The sequence below is a fragment of the Trichomycterus rosablanca genome, chromosome 2 (assembly GCF_030014385.1).
Source record: "Trichomycterus rosablanca isolate fTriRos1 chromosome 2, fTriRos1.hap1, whole genome shotgun sequence".
Lineage (NCBI taxonomy): Eukaryota > Metazoa > Chordata > Actinopteri > Siluriformes > Trichomycteridae > Trichomycterus > Trichomycterus rosablanca.
Window position 1 is genome coordinate 5658723 of NC_085989.1, and position 17670 is coordinate 5676392.

General features: G+C 39.9%; 1 protein-coding gene across 1 annotated transcript; it reads left to right on the top strand.

Annotated features, from left to right (window-relative positions):
• Positions 1 to 1922: 1922 nt before the first annotated feature.
• cibar1 (CBY1 interacting BAR domain containing 1) lies at positions 1923 to 14031 on the top strand. The gene is made up of 9 exons (XM_062989788.1): positions 1923 to 2111; positions 3644 to 3878; positions 4115 to 4183; positions 8221 to 8322; positions 10403 to 10408; positions 10609 to 10713; positions 11073 to 11186; positions 12088 to 12207; positions 13638 to 14031. The coding sequence occupies exons 1-9, from the start codon at positions 2083 to 2085 to the stop codon at positions 13746 to 13748; spliced, it is 891 nt and encodes a 296-aa protein (XP_062845858.1). The 5' UTR covers positions 1923 to 2082; the 3' UTR covers positions 13749 to 14031.
• Positions 14032 to 17670: the final 3639 nt, after the last annotated feature.

Below are 17670 nucleotides of genomic sequence, written 5' to 3' on the forward strand. Positions count from 1 at the left end.
GGGCCTTTGGCATGCAGTGTTTAATGCCTAAAAAAGTGGTCCAAGGTAGGACAACCAGTGAACCGGCAACAAGGTCACAGCTCAAGGTTTCCACCGCTTCAACCAACAACAGGAAGCACAAATCGACATATTATAGTAGTTCTACATTAACTACATTCTGTCCTCATGGGATAGTCAGAGTCTTAAGCCTGGCCTTGCTTGCAGCAGGCATAGCATTGATCTATACAGCCAAACAGTTCCAGTTTGAATTTATCACTTCATATAACCAAGTTTAAGAGTTATAAATCCTTATATACATAAACTATCTACTGTTATTAGTTTTATACTATTTTTTTTCTTTCCTTAAGTAGACATACATATTCTACATTAGATTAGTTAAAAAAAAAAAAGAAATTCCATAAAACAAGATGCAGTCACTGAGTTTTGCACAATCTGCTGCAGCGGAATCTCCCCTGTTTCAATTCCACGGATGATTAAACATGATAATGAAGGTTTTTGGACATTCTCCACTGAGACAGACAGAGCAGCTGGTGACATTCATGCATCTCAAACACTGTGTGTCACAGTCAATTCCCATTAATGCCAATGATCATAATGTGTTTTGGCAATGTTACAAATATAAAAAGTGGCTCAGGCACTACATTATACATATGGCTTAGTCAAAGGTAAAGAAGAGATTATCATAAATCAGAGCCAAACATACAAACTATGTGTAAAATGGGCACCATGTGCATATTGTCTACACTTTTTTTCTATAAATGTGTCAATTACAGATGCCTGAGATACAGTATGTTTTAAAGCATAGAATCTGTACTATACCAAGCTACTTTAGGATATAATTTTTTCATCACAAATATTAAAGTATCAAAATAGCTAGCTTTATTAAGAATTATCTGTATAAAAGTTTGCTGTATCTAAAACATATTTTAAATAAACCAGATAATTGTAAGAATTATGACTATGCCAAATAAATATACAATTAAACTGCTGCTTATCTTCTGTTCCATTACACATCCAAATATGTATATTTATTCGTTCATTATTAACCCTGAATTTTGTTGGCTGTGTCAATCAATTAAATGTCATTTCAAATGTAAATAAAATGAGTTTCAAAATTAAACCAAAATAACTTATGTATTGAAGGGTCTAAGCTCTTAAGTCTCTATATTAATCAGATGTTAAGAAATTGAAATTAGGTTTGAAAGTAAACAAACAAGTTGCTCAAATCAAAGACATGTTATACAGATGTGTTGACACAAGGAATGTGTAGAGAATTAAATTAAACTGTGCAGACTTGGTGTGCCATTTTGCAGTGTAAAACAGACCATGGTATCCACCTGGTATCACCCATTTTTAATGTTTAAATTCTATGTATGCATCTACTTTAAAGTACATTGTAATCACTTTCAAGCATAGTAGTTTATGTTCCTGACCATTTCTCATTTTTTTGTGTGTCCCATTTTAGAGTTTTCGATAACATTCAATTATAAAATTGATGCTACTTGATTTCTGTCATTAAAAATTGTTTATTTTAAATTTTAAGTGGAAATTTTAAGATAAGACGGGGAGTTTAAGGAGCTGTTCGATTCCACAAATTATGGAGTCGACTCCGATTTTGACTGCAATTGCTGCTGTTGGAAGTATAGTCAAAGAATTGTACACATTTTCTTCGAATAAAAAAAAACGATATAAAACAGGTATTCTGAAGACGAATGATTATCAGATTATGTCCATATTATATATTTTGGATGGTACTTGTACAGCAGACTCAGCAGACTTTTTAATAATAAAAGTTTAGAAGTTATTTGTTCTATGAATCGACTCTGAACAGCTCTCAAACATACTGAATTCCCATCAGCTGTTATAAGAGTCGGAATCAGAGTCGACTCCATGTTTGTGGAATCATCCTGCCTGAGCTCGAACAGCTCCATGGAAACCACCCACAGCGTTCTCACGTAGTGGATCTGAGATAAATTAGCCACTTAGCTAACGACTTTATCTGCGCTTTTTTGAATAATTTAGGATTGTCGCTTCGAAATTATTTATTCTAATTGTTTATCACCTCGTTGGTTTTGGAATATCATGATTCGCACCCCAGACGCAAGAGCGAGGTAAACTGCACTGATTTGGTGTGTGTGTGTGGGGATGCTAGCTAGTTAGCCAGATGCGTTAGCTAGCTAGCTGAAAGAGCGTTTAGGTTTGTGGGAAGTAGAAGAAAATGTTGTAAATAAATCTAAAGGTTTTAACCTTCATGTCACTCATTTTTCTCTTCAACCCAAATCCTGGTTGTACCAGTTCGAGCATCAACTGAACATTCATCATTTGCTATTATTCTTTTACATTGAGGTGGAAGTTTAGCTCAGTGTTTTTGCAGAACTGCTTTGAATTAGACACACTGCTTACTTTAGGTTTTACCACAGTGTCTTTCATCATTGGGTTAAAAGTAGGATGTTCACTAAGCAACTTTAAAGCTTTCATTCTGTTTGTTTTCAGTCATTCAGATGTGAACTTGCTTTTGCTGCATTCCACAGCTTCAGCTCATGAACAGATGAAATATTTTAACAACTGAAATACATTTTAATGAGGGAATAGTGTTCCCAAAAACATTAAGTTTACTGCTTGGATTTTGTGGTAAAGTCCAAGTTACATTTGGTATATTAATTGATAATTTAGTAATTAAATAGACAGTTACTTCTCAGGGGTGATATGTGTGTTGAATAACTTTGTCACTAAATAGTTTTACAAATGTGTTCTTTTTTTTTTTATAATAACCATTTTCTTTATTGAGATTTACTTATGTCTAACCAAAGCAATACAGTACATTTCAAGAGATAAAAGACAGATTGACAATATGTTCATTCAACAACAGAGACTGTAAGAAAGTAAAGCAAAAAAATAAGTAAATAAATTAATAAATTCAATAAATAAATAAAAGGAAAAGAAAAAATATAAAGAAAAACCACAATTAAAGGGGGGGCACTCTCCTCTGCTCAGGGGTGATGCAGTAATCCGCAAATGTGTTCTTACTCTAATAGCAATACATTTTAAATTGTTCATCAATTTTTGCCAACACAAATAGTCTTTAATTACCTAAAAGTACAAGCTATTGATTTCTTCTCTGACATACAGACGTATCATCCGAATTTAGAATAAACACATGAATCACTAGACTGGGTTGTTGGTGTAACAGTGTGAGGAACATGTGCATGGCACACACTGGGCCCTAAATACCAAGCCTATCTGTGCAATATCGCTGACAGTGTACATCTCTTCATGAGCATAGTTTACCCATCCAGTAACTGCTTCTTCCAGCATAATGCACAATGTCAGAAGGCAGAGTAATCTCAAACTGGTTCTATTAAAATGAAAATAAGTTCAGTGTATTTCTGTGGCCTCTCCTGTCATCAGATCTAACTCCAGTAGCGTACCTTTGGAATTTTGGGGATTTGCAGCATGAATTTGCAGCATGAATTTGCCTCTGATAAATATGGCAAAAATCATGCCATGCAGTCATGTCAGAGTGGACTAAAATCTCGAAAAAGTAAACAAAAAATCAATGCCGCAAGTATGTATGTATGTACATAAACACACTGCAGCCGTAATGATTCTCATTGTTATTAATATTTGTGTGTGTGTGTTAAAGGGACACCCAGACCAAGCAGATCCAAGACAGCATCACCCATGTGGAGAAGCACTTTGGAGAGCTGTGCCAGCTCTTTGCAACATACGTTCGTAAAACTGCACGACTAAGAGACAAAGCTGACCTGCTGGTCCAAGAGATCGGCCTCTATGCTGACACAGAGACTCCAAACCTGAAAAATGGGCTGCGGCATTTCGCAGATCAACTCGCCAAAATTCAGGACTATCGCCAAGCGCAGGTGTGTATGAAAAAGCAGATGAAGTGAGAACTTACAAGTGGTTCAGGTATCTAACATCTATCTAATGTTTACACAGCTTGTATGACTTGCTTATCACCACAGTTGAACCACACTAAGCTTTGCTAGGAATCTTATCACACAGTGTGTCAATTAAAATTGGACAGGCTATTTTTTGAATAATCCCATATATCATAACAGGCTGTATAAAAACTTTTTGTATTATTTATTGCTTACAGGTGGAAAGACTTGATGCCAAAGTAGTGGAGCCATTGAAAGCCTATGGTAACATTGTGAAACAGAAAAGGGTAAGTTTAAGAATTTCACATGTACACCTAATTTGTTTTTCATTTTCATCTTTTACCACTACTTTATCCTGGTCAGGGTTGTGATAGGTCCAGTTCCCAGAGAATTGATGGACAAATACAGCAGCCAATCCATCGCAGGTCCTCGGCCACCCCAACCCCACCCCCTCGGACATTGCCAGTCATGTCTGTATGTTCATCCGACCGGACAATAGCACTGCTGGTGATGGGAGCTTTAGATCCCAGACTTACTGGGCTAGTATGATTTTATCTCAGCGCCACCCGAGCGGAGCGCCCTCTTTAATGTCTTTTTAAAAAAAAGGTGCTTTACACACAGTCATCACATGAGGGCAGCATTTTGTTATTTTTAATTTATGATAAGTCTAGGATTGTATTGTTTAGTTTTCCTAACACGGTGGCTCGGTGGGTAGCACTGTAGCCTCACAGCAGGAAGGTCTTGGGTTCCCTGGCGATCCGGGTCCTTTCTGTGTGGAGTCTGCATGTTCTCTGCGTGGGTTTCCTCCAGGAGCTCCGGTTTCCTCCCACACTCCAAAAACATACAGTCAAGTTAATTGGAGACACTGAATTGCCCTATAGGTGAATGGGTGTGTGTATGTGGGTCTGCCCTGCAATGGACTGGAGCCTCGTCCAGGGTGTTACTGTGTGCCTTGCGTCCATTGAAAAGCTGGGATAGCACCGCTCCGCGACCCTGATTGGATAAGCGGTTAAGAAAGTGAGGGTTTTTTTTAACAAGTGAGTTTAACAGTCAGAGTACTCTCTTGGCCTCAAAAAAAGAAAATTCCATAGAATAAAAAAAACATAATAATCTGAATCACATAAAAAAAAGCATCAAAAATCTGTTAACGGGAAAAGAGTGTGGCAATTGGACTACTGCAAGATTACAACATATATAAGATTTATGATTATATACAAACAAAATAAGATTTAAACACATATTTTTGACTGGTAATTACCAGTGTTTTCTGTCTTTGTAATATTTCAGTAATAGTGTTTGTGCTATTAACAAAGAAATGTAAGTTTGGTGTAACCTGTGTTTGGGAGTTCAGAGCTTATGCCATTGTCAAGTGCCTGGCCAGCACTCTTTAACATTAAGTATTGTGACAAATAACAACCCTAAAGAAGCATTAAAAGCATGTGTCATGCATGAAATAACTACACTAAACAATCTGCTCGTGACGTCTTCTTAATCCTTTCTGTTCCTGTTTGCATTTGGTGGTTTTGTGTTACTTGTGTTTGTCTGAATTCTCTTTGTTTTTCAATAGAAGTGCAAGTCTGAACCTGGAAATGACATAAGTGATCTGACATAGCCTAGCGTGGTTAAACCCTTGGTTTGCTTTAATAGTGCATGTGGGGTCATTGTCTTGTAGTACAGTTCAGTATTGCATAACAAGCTCTTTTGTGCGTGTGTGCGTGCTTGCGTGTCCAGTAGTTATGTTTTTGTACAATGCTGAACTCATTCTATTAGTTATCATCTAAAAATATCCATGATGGAACATGCCGTAAATTATCTGGCCTTTCAGTTTTTAATCTTATGGTCCTTTAATCACTTGCTCACCGTCTGTAATAAGTGGATTACGTCTAGGAGAAGGAGCATCATGATGTGCTGTTTGGAACACAGGGCCTCTTTACACTGCCTCTCATAAGGGCTTCTGAATCCTCAAGGTGGTCAAAAAGGTCATATAAAAGCGTGCTGGCATGGAGGGGGGTATTTGGGGTGCAAGGCAGCTTAAGCAAGTCAGAAATGGGTGGTGCTGCTCAGCTGACTAGATTGGTCTGTGTATACTAACTTTATTACCAATACTAGTTAGTATGGTTGTGTGCAGTGTGGGAACAAGCTTCTGGTTTCTGGTGAAACTTTGATACGCAGTGTTAAACAGTAGTGAAACTCCAATCACATTTCCTGGTGGTAAGGTCCACTTTCACTACTACAAAATCTTGTGTCTTTAGTCCCTAAACATTTCAGAATGTTTAAAGTACAATTGTAACAGTAATAAGCATGGCCATGTTTTGGCTATGGCCAACTTTTTTGGAAGCTGTTGCAGCCATTAAACTTGGAATAAGAGTATATATACAGTATACAGTGTATCACAAAAGTGAGTACACCCCTCACATTTCTGCAGATATTTAAGTATATCTTTTCATGGGACAACACTGACAAAATGACACTTTGACACAATGAAAAGTAGTCTGTGTGCAGCTTATATAACAGCATAAATTTATTCTTCCCTCAAAATAACTCAATATACAGCCATTAATGTCTAAACCACCGGCAACAAAAGTGAGTACACCCCTTAGTGAAAGTTCCTGAAATGTCAATATTTTGTGTGGCCACCATTATTTCCCAGAACTGCCTTAACTCTCCTGGGCATGGAGTTTACCAGAGCTTCACAGGTTGCCACTGGAATGCTTTTCCACTCCTCCATGACGACATCACAGAGCTGGCGGATATTCGAGACTTTGCGCTCCTCCACCTTCCGCTTGAGGATGCCCCAAAGATGTTCTATTGGGTTTAGGTCTGGAGACATGCTTGGCCAGTCCATCACCTTTACCCTCAGCCTCTTCAATAAAGCAGTGGTCGTCTTAGAGGTGTGTTTGGGGTCATTATCATGCTGGAACACTGCCCTGCGACCCAGTTTCCGGAGGGAGGGGATCATGCTCTGCTTCAGTATTTCACAGTACATATTGGAGTTCATGTGTCCCTCAATGAAATGTAACTCCCCAACACCTGCTGCACTCATGCAGCCCCAGACCATGGCATTCCCACCACCATGCTTGACTGTAGGCATGACACACTTATCTTTGTACTCCTCACCTGATTGCCGCCACACATGCTTGAGACCATCTGAACCAAACAAATTAATCTTGGTCTCATCAGACCATAGGACATGGTTCCAGTAATCCATGTCCTTTGTTGACATGTCTTCAGCAAACTGTTTGCGGGCTTTCTTGTGTAGAGACTTCAGAAGAGGCTTCCTTCTGGGGTGACGGCCATGCAGACCAATTTGATGTAGTGTGCGGCGTATGGTCTGAGCACTGACAGGCTGACCCCCCACCTTTTCAATCTCTGCAGCAATGCTGACAGCACTCCTGCGCCTATCTTTCAAAGACAGCAGTTGGATGTGACGCTGAGCACGTGCACTCAGCTTCTTTGGACGACCAACGCGAGGTCTGTTCTGAGTGGACCCTGCTCTTTTAAAACGCTGGATGATCTTGGCCACTGTGCTGCAGCTCAGTTTCAGGGTGTTGGCAATCTTCTTGTAGCCTTGGCCATCTTCATGTAGCGCAACAATTCGTCTTTTAAGATCCTCAGAGAGTTCTTTGCCATGAGGTGCCATGTTGGAACTTTCAGTGACCAGTATGAGAGAGTGTGAGAGCTGTACTACTAAATTGAACACACCTGCTCCCTATGCACACCTGAGACCTAGTAACACTAACAAATCACATGACATTTTGGAGGGAAAATGACAAGCAGTGCTCAATTTGGACATTTAGGGGTGTAGTCTCTTAGGGGTGTACTCACTTTTGTTGCCGGTGGTTTAGACATTAATGGCTGTATATTGAGTTATTTTGAGGGAAGAATAAATTTACACTGTTATATAAGCTGCACACAGACTACTTTTCATTGTGTCAAAGTGTCATTTTGTCAGTGTTGTCCCATGAAAAGATATACTTAAATATCTGCAGAAATGTGAGGGGTGTACTCACTTTTGTGATACACTGTATATATATATATACTGTATATACGTATATGTGGGTAACATGTATAATTCTGTTACAAGTTGAATAAATGTCAAAAACATTTGCAAATCCTTACTGTGTGTGTTTTTGTTTTACATATTTTTTACTGTCCTGACCTTTTTGGAATTTGGGTTGTTCTTTGTTTAGATAATGAAATGGCAACACAACAACCCCTCTTGTGTCGTTAGTGCTCAGACTAAGGCAAACTTAAGCAAAATTATCTTAAGCATGAAGGTAAGGATTGCTGCGTTTGTTTCTCAAACATTTTCTTGACTTCGCAGGAGGACCTGAAACTCACCCAGACTGCCAGGAGCCGAGAAGCAAAGCAGATGCAGCAGCTGGAGAGAACGAGACAGAAAAATCCTTCAGACAGACAGATTATTGTATCCTTTATCTTTTCACTTTTACCCCCTTCTCTCCCTGTATAGTCATTTCCCAGTCCCGATTGCACTACTTTTATTCCAGCCTACATTTTTCTCCAGCATATCTGGAGAGTAATAATATACAGTATCACGTATACAGTGGGGGCCGATAGTCTGAGACCACTAGTGAAAATGCCTTTATTTTGTATGAATGTATTACAGTTTCCTTAGTACAAAAATTTAAGTGGCACATTGAATCTTTGAAAATGTACATGATGTACAGTGGTGTTAAAAAGCGAATAAAGCACAAAATCATTATAATAACTTTTATTTCCATAAATGCAAATGCACTGAAAATACTACACTTTCAATTCTAAATCAAAACATTAACAAAATTTAGTCAGTTTGTGTTCATCCTTTACAGAAAATTAAGAAAAGTGAATATTAGGCTGTTCAAAATAATAGCAGTGCAGCATTTTTCTTTAAAAACTCAAAAAATGTATCTATAACATGAAAAAATGTTTGAGGTTTCACTTTACTTTAAATTACTGAACTAATATTTAGTGGCAGAACAATTGTTTCCGAGATCTGTGTTGCATGGAGTCGACCAACTTCTGGCACCTCTGTACAGGTATTCCAGTCCAGGATGATTAGACTACATTCCACAGTTCTTCTGCAATTTTGGGTTTTGCCTCAAAAAAACACGTTTCAAATTTCAGCCCACAAGTTCTCTATGAGATTGAGGTCAGGGGATTGGGCTGGCCACTCTATTACCTCAATCTTGTTTGTCTGTAACCAAGATGTTTTGGGTCATTGTCATGTTGAAACACCCATTTTAAGGACATTTCTTCTTCGACATAGGGCAACATGATCTCCTCAAGTATTCTGATATATTTAATCTGATCCATGATCCCTCGTATGCCATAACTAGGCGTAACACCATGGTATGAAAAACATCCCCATATCATCATTTTGTACCACCGTGCTTTACTGTCTTCACAGTGAACTTTGGCTTGAATTCAGTGCTTGGGGGTCATCTGACATACTGTCTACGGCCACTAGACCCAAATAGAACAATTTTGCTTTCACCAGTCCACAAAATGTTGAGCCATTTCTCTTTGGACCAGTCAATGTGTTCCCTGGCAAATGTTAACCCATTCAGGAAACGTCTTTTTCTTAACAACGGGACTTTGCAAGGAGTTCTTGCTGGTAAATTGGCTTCATTTAATCATCTTCTGTACTCACTGGTAAATTTAGATGTTCCTTGATCTTTCTGGATGTAATCATTGGCTGAGTATTTGCCATTTTGGCTATTCTTCGATCCAATTGAACAGTAGTTCCACGCTTCCTTCCGTATCTTTCAGGTTTTGGTTGTCACTTCAAGGCATTTGAGATCATTTTAGCTGAGCAGCCGATAATTTGCTGCACTTCTCTGTATGTTTTTCCCTCTACAATCAACTTTTTAATCAAAGTACGCTGTTCATCAGAACAATGTCTGGAACAACTCATTTTCCCCAGTATTTCAAAAGGAAATGTGCTATGACCAACCTGTGCAACATTTGCCCCCCTCCTACCTTAAATAAGGGCCAAAACTGACACCCGTTCTTCTGCAGAATGAATGACTTCACCAATTGAACTCCTCACTGCTATTATTTTGAACAACCCCCTTTCAATCAATGCTTCGATTACTCAGAATGAGTGGGATGCATGTCCTAATTGTTGGGTTGGTTTTGTTTTCATTACTCTACTACACTTTCAAGTAAATTTTTTGCTATGTAGAAATAGCATTTCTACTAAAACCAGTGATTTATCAGGTTAATGGTGTTGGACTGCTATTATTTTGAACACTACTGTATTTGGTATGTTCCCCCTCATCACAGCATGCATCCGAACTGGCACGGACTACACAAGTTGATGGATGGTTTTTTTATTAAGCCGTAGTTTGCTCAATGCTGCCACGTGACCAAAAGTATGTGGACACCTGACATGGCCAGGGCATAAATATGTGTCTTCCTTGAAGTCAGTCCTTAGATGTGATGTTCACATACATTTGGCCTTATAGTAGACACTGCAAAAGTTATTCCTTAACAGCTTTTTACAGTCACAGGTGGGCCTTCTGAATTTCTACTGTGCATGTCTGTGTAATGTGTGCACCAGTATGCATAATCACTGTAAGACCGTCCCTAATATGAGCATAAAACTTTGAAATGGGCTCGTTTTCCCATCACGAGTTCTGGAACACATGAACAGACTGTGGGCGTGAACAGTGATAGTTCTGCTTCGTGACTTTCAGTTGTGTCCTGACAGGCTGAGAGCGAGCTGCAGAGAGCCACGATGGATGCCACTCGCACCACTCACCAACTCGAGGAGACAATAGACATGTTTGAAAGGCAGAAAATCCGAGACATCAAGGTCTTTACCATACACAAAAAAATGTTTACATCACCAAAGTTTTACATCACTAAAAACTTCAGGGTCTAGAAATCCAGCAAGTTGGTATTTGTTACCCAAGAACACGTTATTAAAATCGGCACAAAAGTGATGGGTCACATCTTTAGACAAAGGCAAAAGTTCACATCATATTGAGTAGATCAGTGGACCAGTAGGTAATGCCCATGCCTCACAGCTCCAGTGATCTTAGGGCCAGAATCTTTAGAACACTCTATCTAGGTCATTCTTACTATTTTAGTAAGTAACAGTGCTAAAATTGTGAAATGGTTTTGTTGTCCATGGATGAATTGTAATACTGTTGCATTTGTCCTGTTATGCAGAAAATCTTTGGGGAGTTTATAACTGTAGAGATGACATTTCACGCCAAAGCGTTGGAGGTGTATACTACCGCCTATCAGCACATCCAGAATGTGGATGAGGAGGGTGATCTAGAGGTTGGTAATCTCGCTAATCACCAGGCTACTTGTCTTTGTTTTAAAACATTTAGAGCTGGACTTGCTTCTGTGCATCAAATCATTGTCTTGTTTCCTAACTCGGCTGCACTTGACAAATCACCAACGCCCTTAAACAGCAAAGCATTCCCAGATCTCACATCCACTAGCATGTTTGTCTGTTTTGTTTGCATTTTATTTTGATTGTAGAATACTGGGTTAGCTTTACATCAGATGTAATGTGAGTCATGTTTATCTCATCCTGACTCATTATCACATCATTATTAAGTTTTTTTTCTTTGTAAATTTGAAAAAAGTCCTCTTGCTTAGCAGTTTTTTTGTTTTGTTTTTTATAATGCTGGTCATTATAAAAGTTCCATCATGCTTTATGCTTTTATTGTTTGGAGCAAATTTCACTGTGGTTTGCTGGAGTCCCAGATCCTTATGAAGAGCTTTGTTACAGTTTACAGACTTATTGAGTTTCTTCTGCAAGTTTCTTTTGATGCATAGTACAATCTGTTTTTTTACATTTACTGCATTCAGCAGACATTTTATTTTATCCAAAACATCTTGAGACCAAATAAAATCCAAGCAGAGGATTAAGCACTATACTCAAGGGTCCAACAGTGGCAACCTGGCATTAGTGGGCCTTGTACCACTGTTCTTTCATTTACTAGTCTAGTACCCTAACCTCTGAGATGCCTCTTCTTACAGTACAGTTATCTCTGTATTCTGTGTTTAATCAGGTTGTCTTCCACTTTCATTACATTTATTTTAAAAATCTAAGACCATTGGGTGTGTCAAATATTTCTACAGCACTGTACTTTTCTGAATAGGGCCCAGAGTCACGTGCATTACTTTCTACTGAAATGTTGTTTTATAGCACTTTCTTTTGTCCTTGCAGGTATTTAGAAGCTCACTGCACCCGCCTGACTATCAGTCACGCTTAGAGATCGTCCGCGCCAATTCCAAAACATCCCTAAATCACACTGGTACATACATGAGTAAATCAGGGACCATACAGGTGAGTGTACAAATATATATACGAATACTGTATGTATATAACATAACGCTTTTTGCATTATTTATGTATTATATGTGGACACGCAACCATGACCGTTTTGGACATCCTTTACCTAAACTATAGTCATTAATATAGAGGTGCTTTTTCTTTTTAGCTACAAACTCCATACACCAATGAACCAAAACTTTAGGACATTCCCTAAGCTGTGGTAAGCACTTACTTACAGTGGTCCGACGAGGGACAGGTCACGAACAGCCAACAAGTGGTTGACCAGAGGACATGAAGGCTATGGCTATGGCTGTGGCTCAAATTCCAGATCATGTTTATACTGGTGATGAGGTGAATGTGTCACAACATACAGTCCATCAAACCCTTCTGTGTAAGAGGGACATGTAGTTGCAGGCCAAAGTCATTAAAACAATGACAGAAGGTCGACTGGTCTGACAACCTTTTTTTTTTTTTTAATGTGATGTGGACGACCAGACTGGAGTGGATGGCACTGAGATGCTCTACAGAACAACCCACATGACATCATACAGAAGCTGAATGACTTGCTAATAATTTCCTTGTAGCAGATACCACAGGACTTTTTTAAATGTGTTGTGGAGTCCATGTCTCGACAGATCAGAGCTGTTTTGACAATATATTAGATGAGTGGTTCTAATGTTTTGGCTCATCGGTGTATATTGTTAATGATAAGGGTAGTAAGTGAACGTTACCAGAGAAGAAAGACGTGTAGATCAGCATTTTCTCCTCGAACCAGAAGATCCAGTGCAAGCACGCGTCATGTCAGTTACCCCATGGAGCAAATTCTTTTGCATGCAGAATGTAAGAATTACTCATTACCATTAAGCAATTTCCAGATAACCATCTTGTGAAGGTTAATTTTGCTTTTTTGAAGTGTCTCGTGGCTCAATCATGTTAATCACCTAAACACAGTCACGTAAATTGACTGAAAATATGTTTTTCACAGAAGGTCGATTTGGAAAGTCAACAGTAATAAACGTACACATTAATTGTAAAACAAGTATTTGGGCGTGCTCTCTGACTGTTGACTAAGTGTTTCTGCCACACCAATAATTAAAATAAATTACCTGCTTTATTAAGGAAGATCTTTGCCTTGTTCCAGCATTAACACCTTTGGTATAAGTTGGAATGCCGATTGCAAGGTAAAGCTTTGTTCTCAGTGCCAGGGCCTGACTTTACACAGTGGGTCCGGTTCCATATGGAATCTGTGAAGTCAAGGCATGAACACACCCTGCACATGGCACCAATCCATCACAGGGCTTCAGCCACCCCCTTCCTCAGACATAGCCAGTCGTGTCTGAGTAAATGCCCAGCTGGCCGATAGCGTAGTAGAACACTTAGCCACTCAAGTGTAACAAGTGCCGTAAGTGAAACAGAATAACTGAAAGATTTCTCTGAATCAGTTGAGGACTCCAAGGACACAAGGGAAAGCAGGTGAGGAGGACGACGATGAGGAGGATGATGAAGAGGACGATGATGGTGATTTGGAGGAAGTTACAGATGATGAAAAATGATCAGAATTCTTGCGCCACAGTATTTCGACAGTGTTATACTGTACTGTGTTAATATTCCTAGACTGTACAGCCATGAATCTGTTTTTACATCCACCAGAATTTATTTTGTGACAAGCCAGTTAGTAATGTGGCTATAAATGTGCCTCTCATTTTAACTGCCAGAAATGAAATGCCTTTAAATCTCCTGTGCCAAAATTTTGCATGCAGTGTTAAAATCAATATGTTGAATATGTAGTACTAGTATGTGCACTAACCTAATAAACCAAGTGTTATTTCTGATAAATTGCTCAGTGCTCCTAAATTAAAAGCTCCACAATTTACTGTAAACATACTACACATACTACTTTGGGAAGGTATTTTGCCTTAGGCTTAGCCTTGGCTGTAGAATGATAACAATAATTTACGAGTGCAGGCCACACCTGTAGCTATAGATAATAAAGGGTCAGTATGAGACTGGGGGGTTTTGGCTGGAGTTCAGGGTGGCTTTTTTTTTTTATTCCTACTAAAGAAACGGGTGGCACGTTGGCTCGGTGGGTAGCACCGCAGCAAGAAGGTCCCAAGTTCGATTCCCAGGTGGAGTGGTCCAGTCCAAAGACGTGCAAGTGAGGTGATTTGGAGATACGTAATTATCCATGACTGTGTTTGACATTAAAACTTGAACTTATGAATCTTCCTGTCATGCATGTAACCAAAGTGTGTAAAACATGACGTAAAAATCCTGAAATTGTATTAAAGAAACACTATGCTCAGGTGGCACAGCGGTAAAATACGCTAGTCCGGCGCCCAGATGGCACAGCGGGATATTCCGCTAGCACACCAACGCTGAGATTCTGAACTCCCCAGTTCGAAACTCGCTGTTGCCACCGGTCTGGCAGTGGCAGTGCCTCCAGCAGATACGAATTTGCCACCGTATCTGCAAGGTGGGGGCCGGACTATGTGTGGGGTGGGATTTTCATACGTTGTGTATGTGTAAGGACCCTGATTGGCAGAAGAGACGCCTGTTCAGAATGCAGGAGCGAGAAGAGGAGGTCTGTGCACCTGTCAGAAGAGGCATGTACAGCAGCGTGCTCTCCTCGGATGCAATCGGGTATCCCTCGGCAGCAGAGGACAAATTGAGTGTGCTAAATTGGGAGGAAAATGGGAAGAAAAATACACTAGTCCACTACTGCACTTTTATCCGAAGTCACTTTCAGGTATGACTACAGTGTATGCAAGTGATATTTAAGGGCCTTGCTCATGGGCCCAATAGGTGCCACTCAGTGGTGGTGGGACTTCTATTTCTCTAGTCTAGTACCTTAACCACTGAGCTACCACTGCTTTCCATTTTTATTAACATCCCACCTACTGTCCCAACTGTTTTGGAATCGCGCTTCATTCACATTTTCATGCGACTTTCGCAAGAGTAATTGTTATACGCGTGAACAGCAAACAGACGCCACAGAGTCGATATGATGAGGAGATATAGTGCCGCCGCAGCGGAGCCTGACCCACCTGGAGCTCTGCGTCATCATGCTTTATGATTTTTACGTCAGACACGCATGAGTCAGGCAGAGTGAAACGAGGACCAGCTCCACCTTCCGCCCTACCCTCTGACACACTGTACCACATAATGCATGTGCTATTAATATGCAGACTCCCATCATTCAGCATACTGAAATGTAGCGAGTATAGTAAAACCTGTTTGAAATAGGAGCTGAAATAATATCTGCATGTCCAAACGCTCGTGTGACGGGGGGGAAAGGAGGACAAAAAGAGGCTGACCTTTTATAGAGTGACTCACGCTGCATGTGTAGAAAAGATTATAGATCTGAGTCACTCAAACTTGCACGTCAAATCCGGCCTGCGTTATGTGTTTGAATATACGATTGTTCAGAGGCAGGTGGAGACAACCACAATGTCGTACATGTACAGCAAGGATGCTCAAACTTTTTTTGAATGCAGGATCCCCTCACAAAGATCTTCTAATCTGAATTACGTGCCTCACCAAAACAATATTTGCATCCGTTCCACTGCATGCATTGGTCAGTAGAAAGTTCCTCTAGGAACCTGTGTTTGGCCAACCATTGGACTATATTTGCCGGAATATTTTTTATAATTAAATAAGTGCAACCAAGATGAGTGCAAGCCATGCCATGTTGATCATGTAAGACAGCTGTCTAACTAATGCCCTGTCCATGTGAAACAATGCATTGAGTTCTTTTCACCAGTAAGCGGCGGATTCCTGTACAGAGCCATAATGCCTAGTTCACACTACATTTTTGCCTTGATATTCGCTCGCCGACTGGTCGCCGCTAGATTTGCTGACTTGGAGGCAACTCGGCGCTCGCCGACTGAAGAGAGATATCTAGCACGGTAAATATCTGGATCTCAGTAGGGCAACTGGCAGGGGAGGAGTAAAACGTGGGACAGGGGCATAATATAGTTTATATCAGAATACATCAGCACACACACATTTTACAGTATTTCTGACCTGATTGTTCTCGACAAAACATAATATCCAAGCTGCATTGCAAAAATTATTTATTAACATCCAACTCACTACAGAACAGACAATCCCTGCTGGTCGTGTAGCCCAATCCACTCAGATTCATTTACCTTTCCTCTTTGCTTACGCTGCACATCAGCAACCAAACAACTTTGATTGCTCGCTTATTGTTGACGTGCATTTTGGGACGTAGTGTAGTTAAACCCCTCGAAACATAGTTTGGAAGACCTGATAGACTCGCCTGCGATTCCTCCTGATGGTAGATTGTGTAGTGTGAAACCCCCTGTCTCCGATCAGTCTTCTTTCACTACTCATGCAGCCTTCCCTTCCTCAGACATGACTTTTTGGGTTTCTGAGCACCAGACCAGGCTGGTAGCACAACTGAGACTCAAACCCAGCAGTAGTGGGACAGCTACGCCACCCGAGCACCACAAATGCTCTTTTAATTCTTGTAATGGAATGGGCACAGTGATGTTAAGCATTGTGGAAAGAACTGCAAAGGCTGTTATAGCTGCAAATGGGAGCAACTGCATATTAATGTGTAAGGTTTTGGAATGGGACGTCCAATAAGCTTGCGGTTAGGTGTCTACATACTAAATATTTAATTGAATTCGTACACATACAGTACGCTGCAGAGGTGAAGTTCTAGGTACAGTTAGATTAAGATCTTGGTAAAATGACTCACTAAGTCAGGTCAGTAAGTGCAAGGCCGGGATTCCTTCCTCACCCTCTGACTCATCTTTACAGAAGGTTTCATAGAAAACAGTGCTGTGGTTTCAAACAAGACTGATTGCAAAGCTGGGGTGTGTCTATCTGACTCACTAGCAGTGCGGTTTTAACTGAGGGCTCATAAAATGCAATAATGACTAAAATTTGTGTCAATTTTATGAATGGATGGAGTTTTAAATGGAAATTAAACATGCAAACCAACAAGTATTTGAAATACATCAGTGTTGTCTCCAAATCCTGTCCCCACACCCTGAAGATGTGTTGTTTGTTTGTTTGTTTTAAATGAATAAGTGTCATATGTGATTTGTATCAGTTTGACTTGGAACAGTTGGGCCCTTGAGCAAGACCCTGAACTATCAGTTGCTTGTGTTAATTGGACACAAGTGTCGGCCAAATGCCTAAACGTGTTTATTTCTCGAAAACAAAGAAAGCAGTTTGCATAATGTTGAATCTTGAAACTTGGCACTTCTGGTGGCACAGCAGTCTATTACATAAGACTTTGAGCTTTTTCTTTATTCCTCTTTCTTTAATTTAAGCTCACTGAGCACTGTATTAGACTTATCTGGTATGTACATTTACTGATTATTTTTAAGCTGCACCTACCCATACAGATAAACGTTGTAGGTGTGTCACCCTCCTGTACCTTATTTATCAATCGAAAAGGACCCCCATATGTCCCCACTATCGAGATGTTCTTTAAGTGGTGGA

What these genes read in the sequence shown, in the direction of transcription:
- cibar1 (XM_062989788.1), top strand. Translation starts at nt 2,083, where the DNA reads ATGATTCGCACCCCAGACGCAAGAGCGAG. An exon ending in ACCCCAGACGCAAGAGCGAG is followed by an intron (nt 2,112 to 3,643) that starts GTAAACTGCACT and finishes TGTGTGTTAAAG; the next exon opens with GGACACCCAGACCAAGCAGA. An exon ending in GTAAATCAGGGACCATACAG is followed by an intron (nt 12,208 to 13,637) that starts GTGAGTGTACAA and finishes TCTCTGAATCAG; the next exon opens with TTGAGGACTCCAAGGACACA.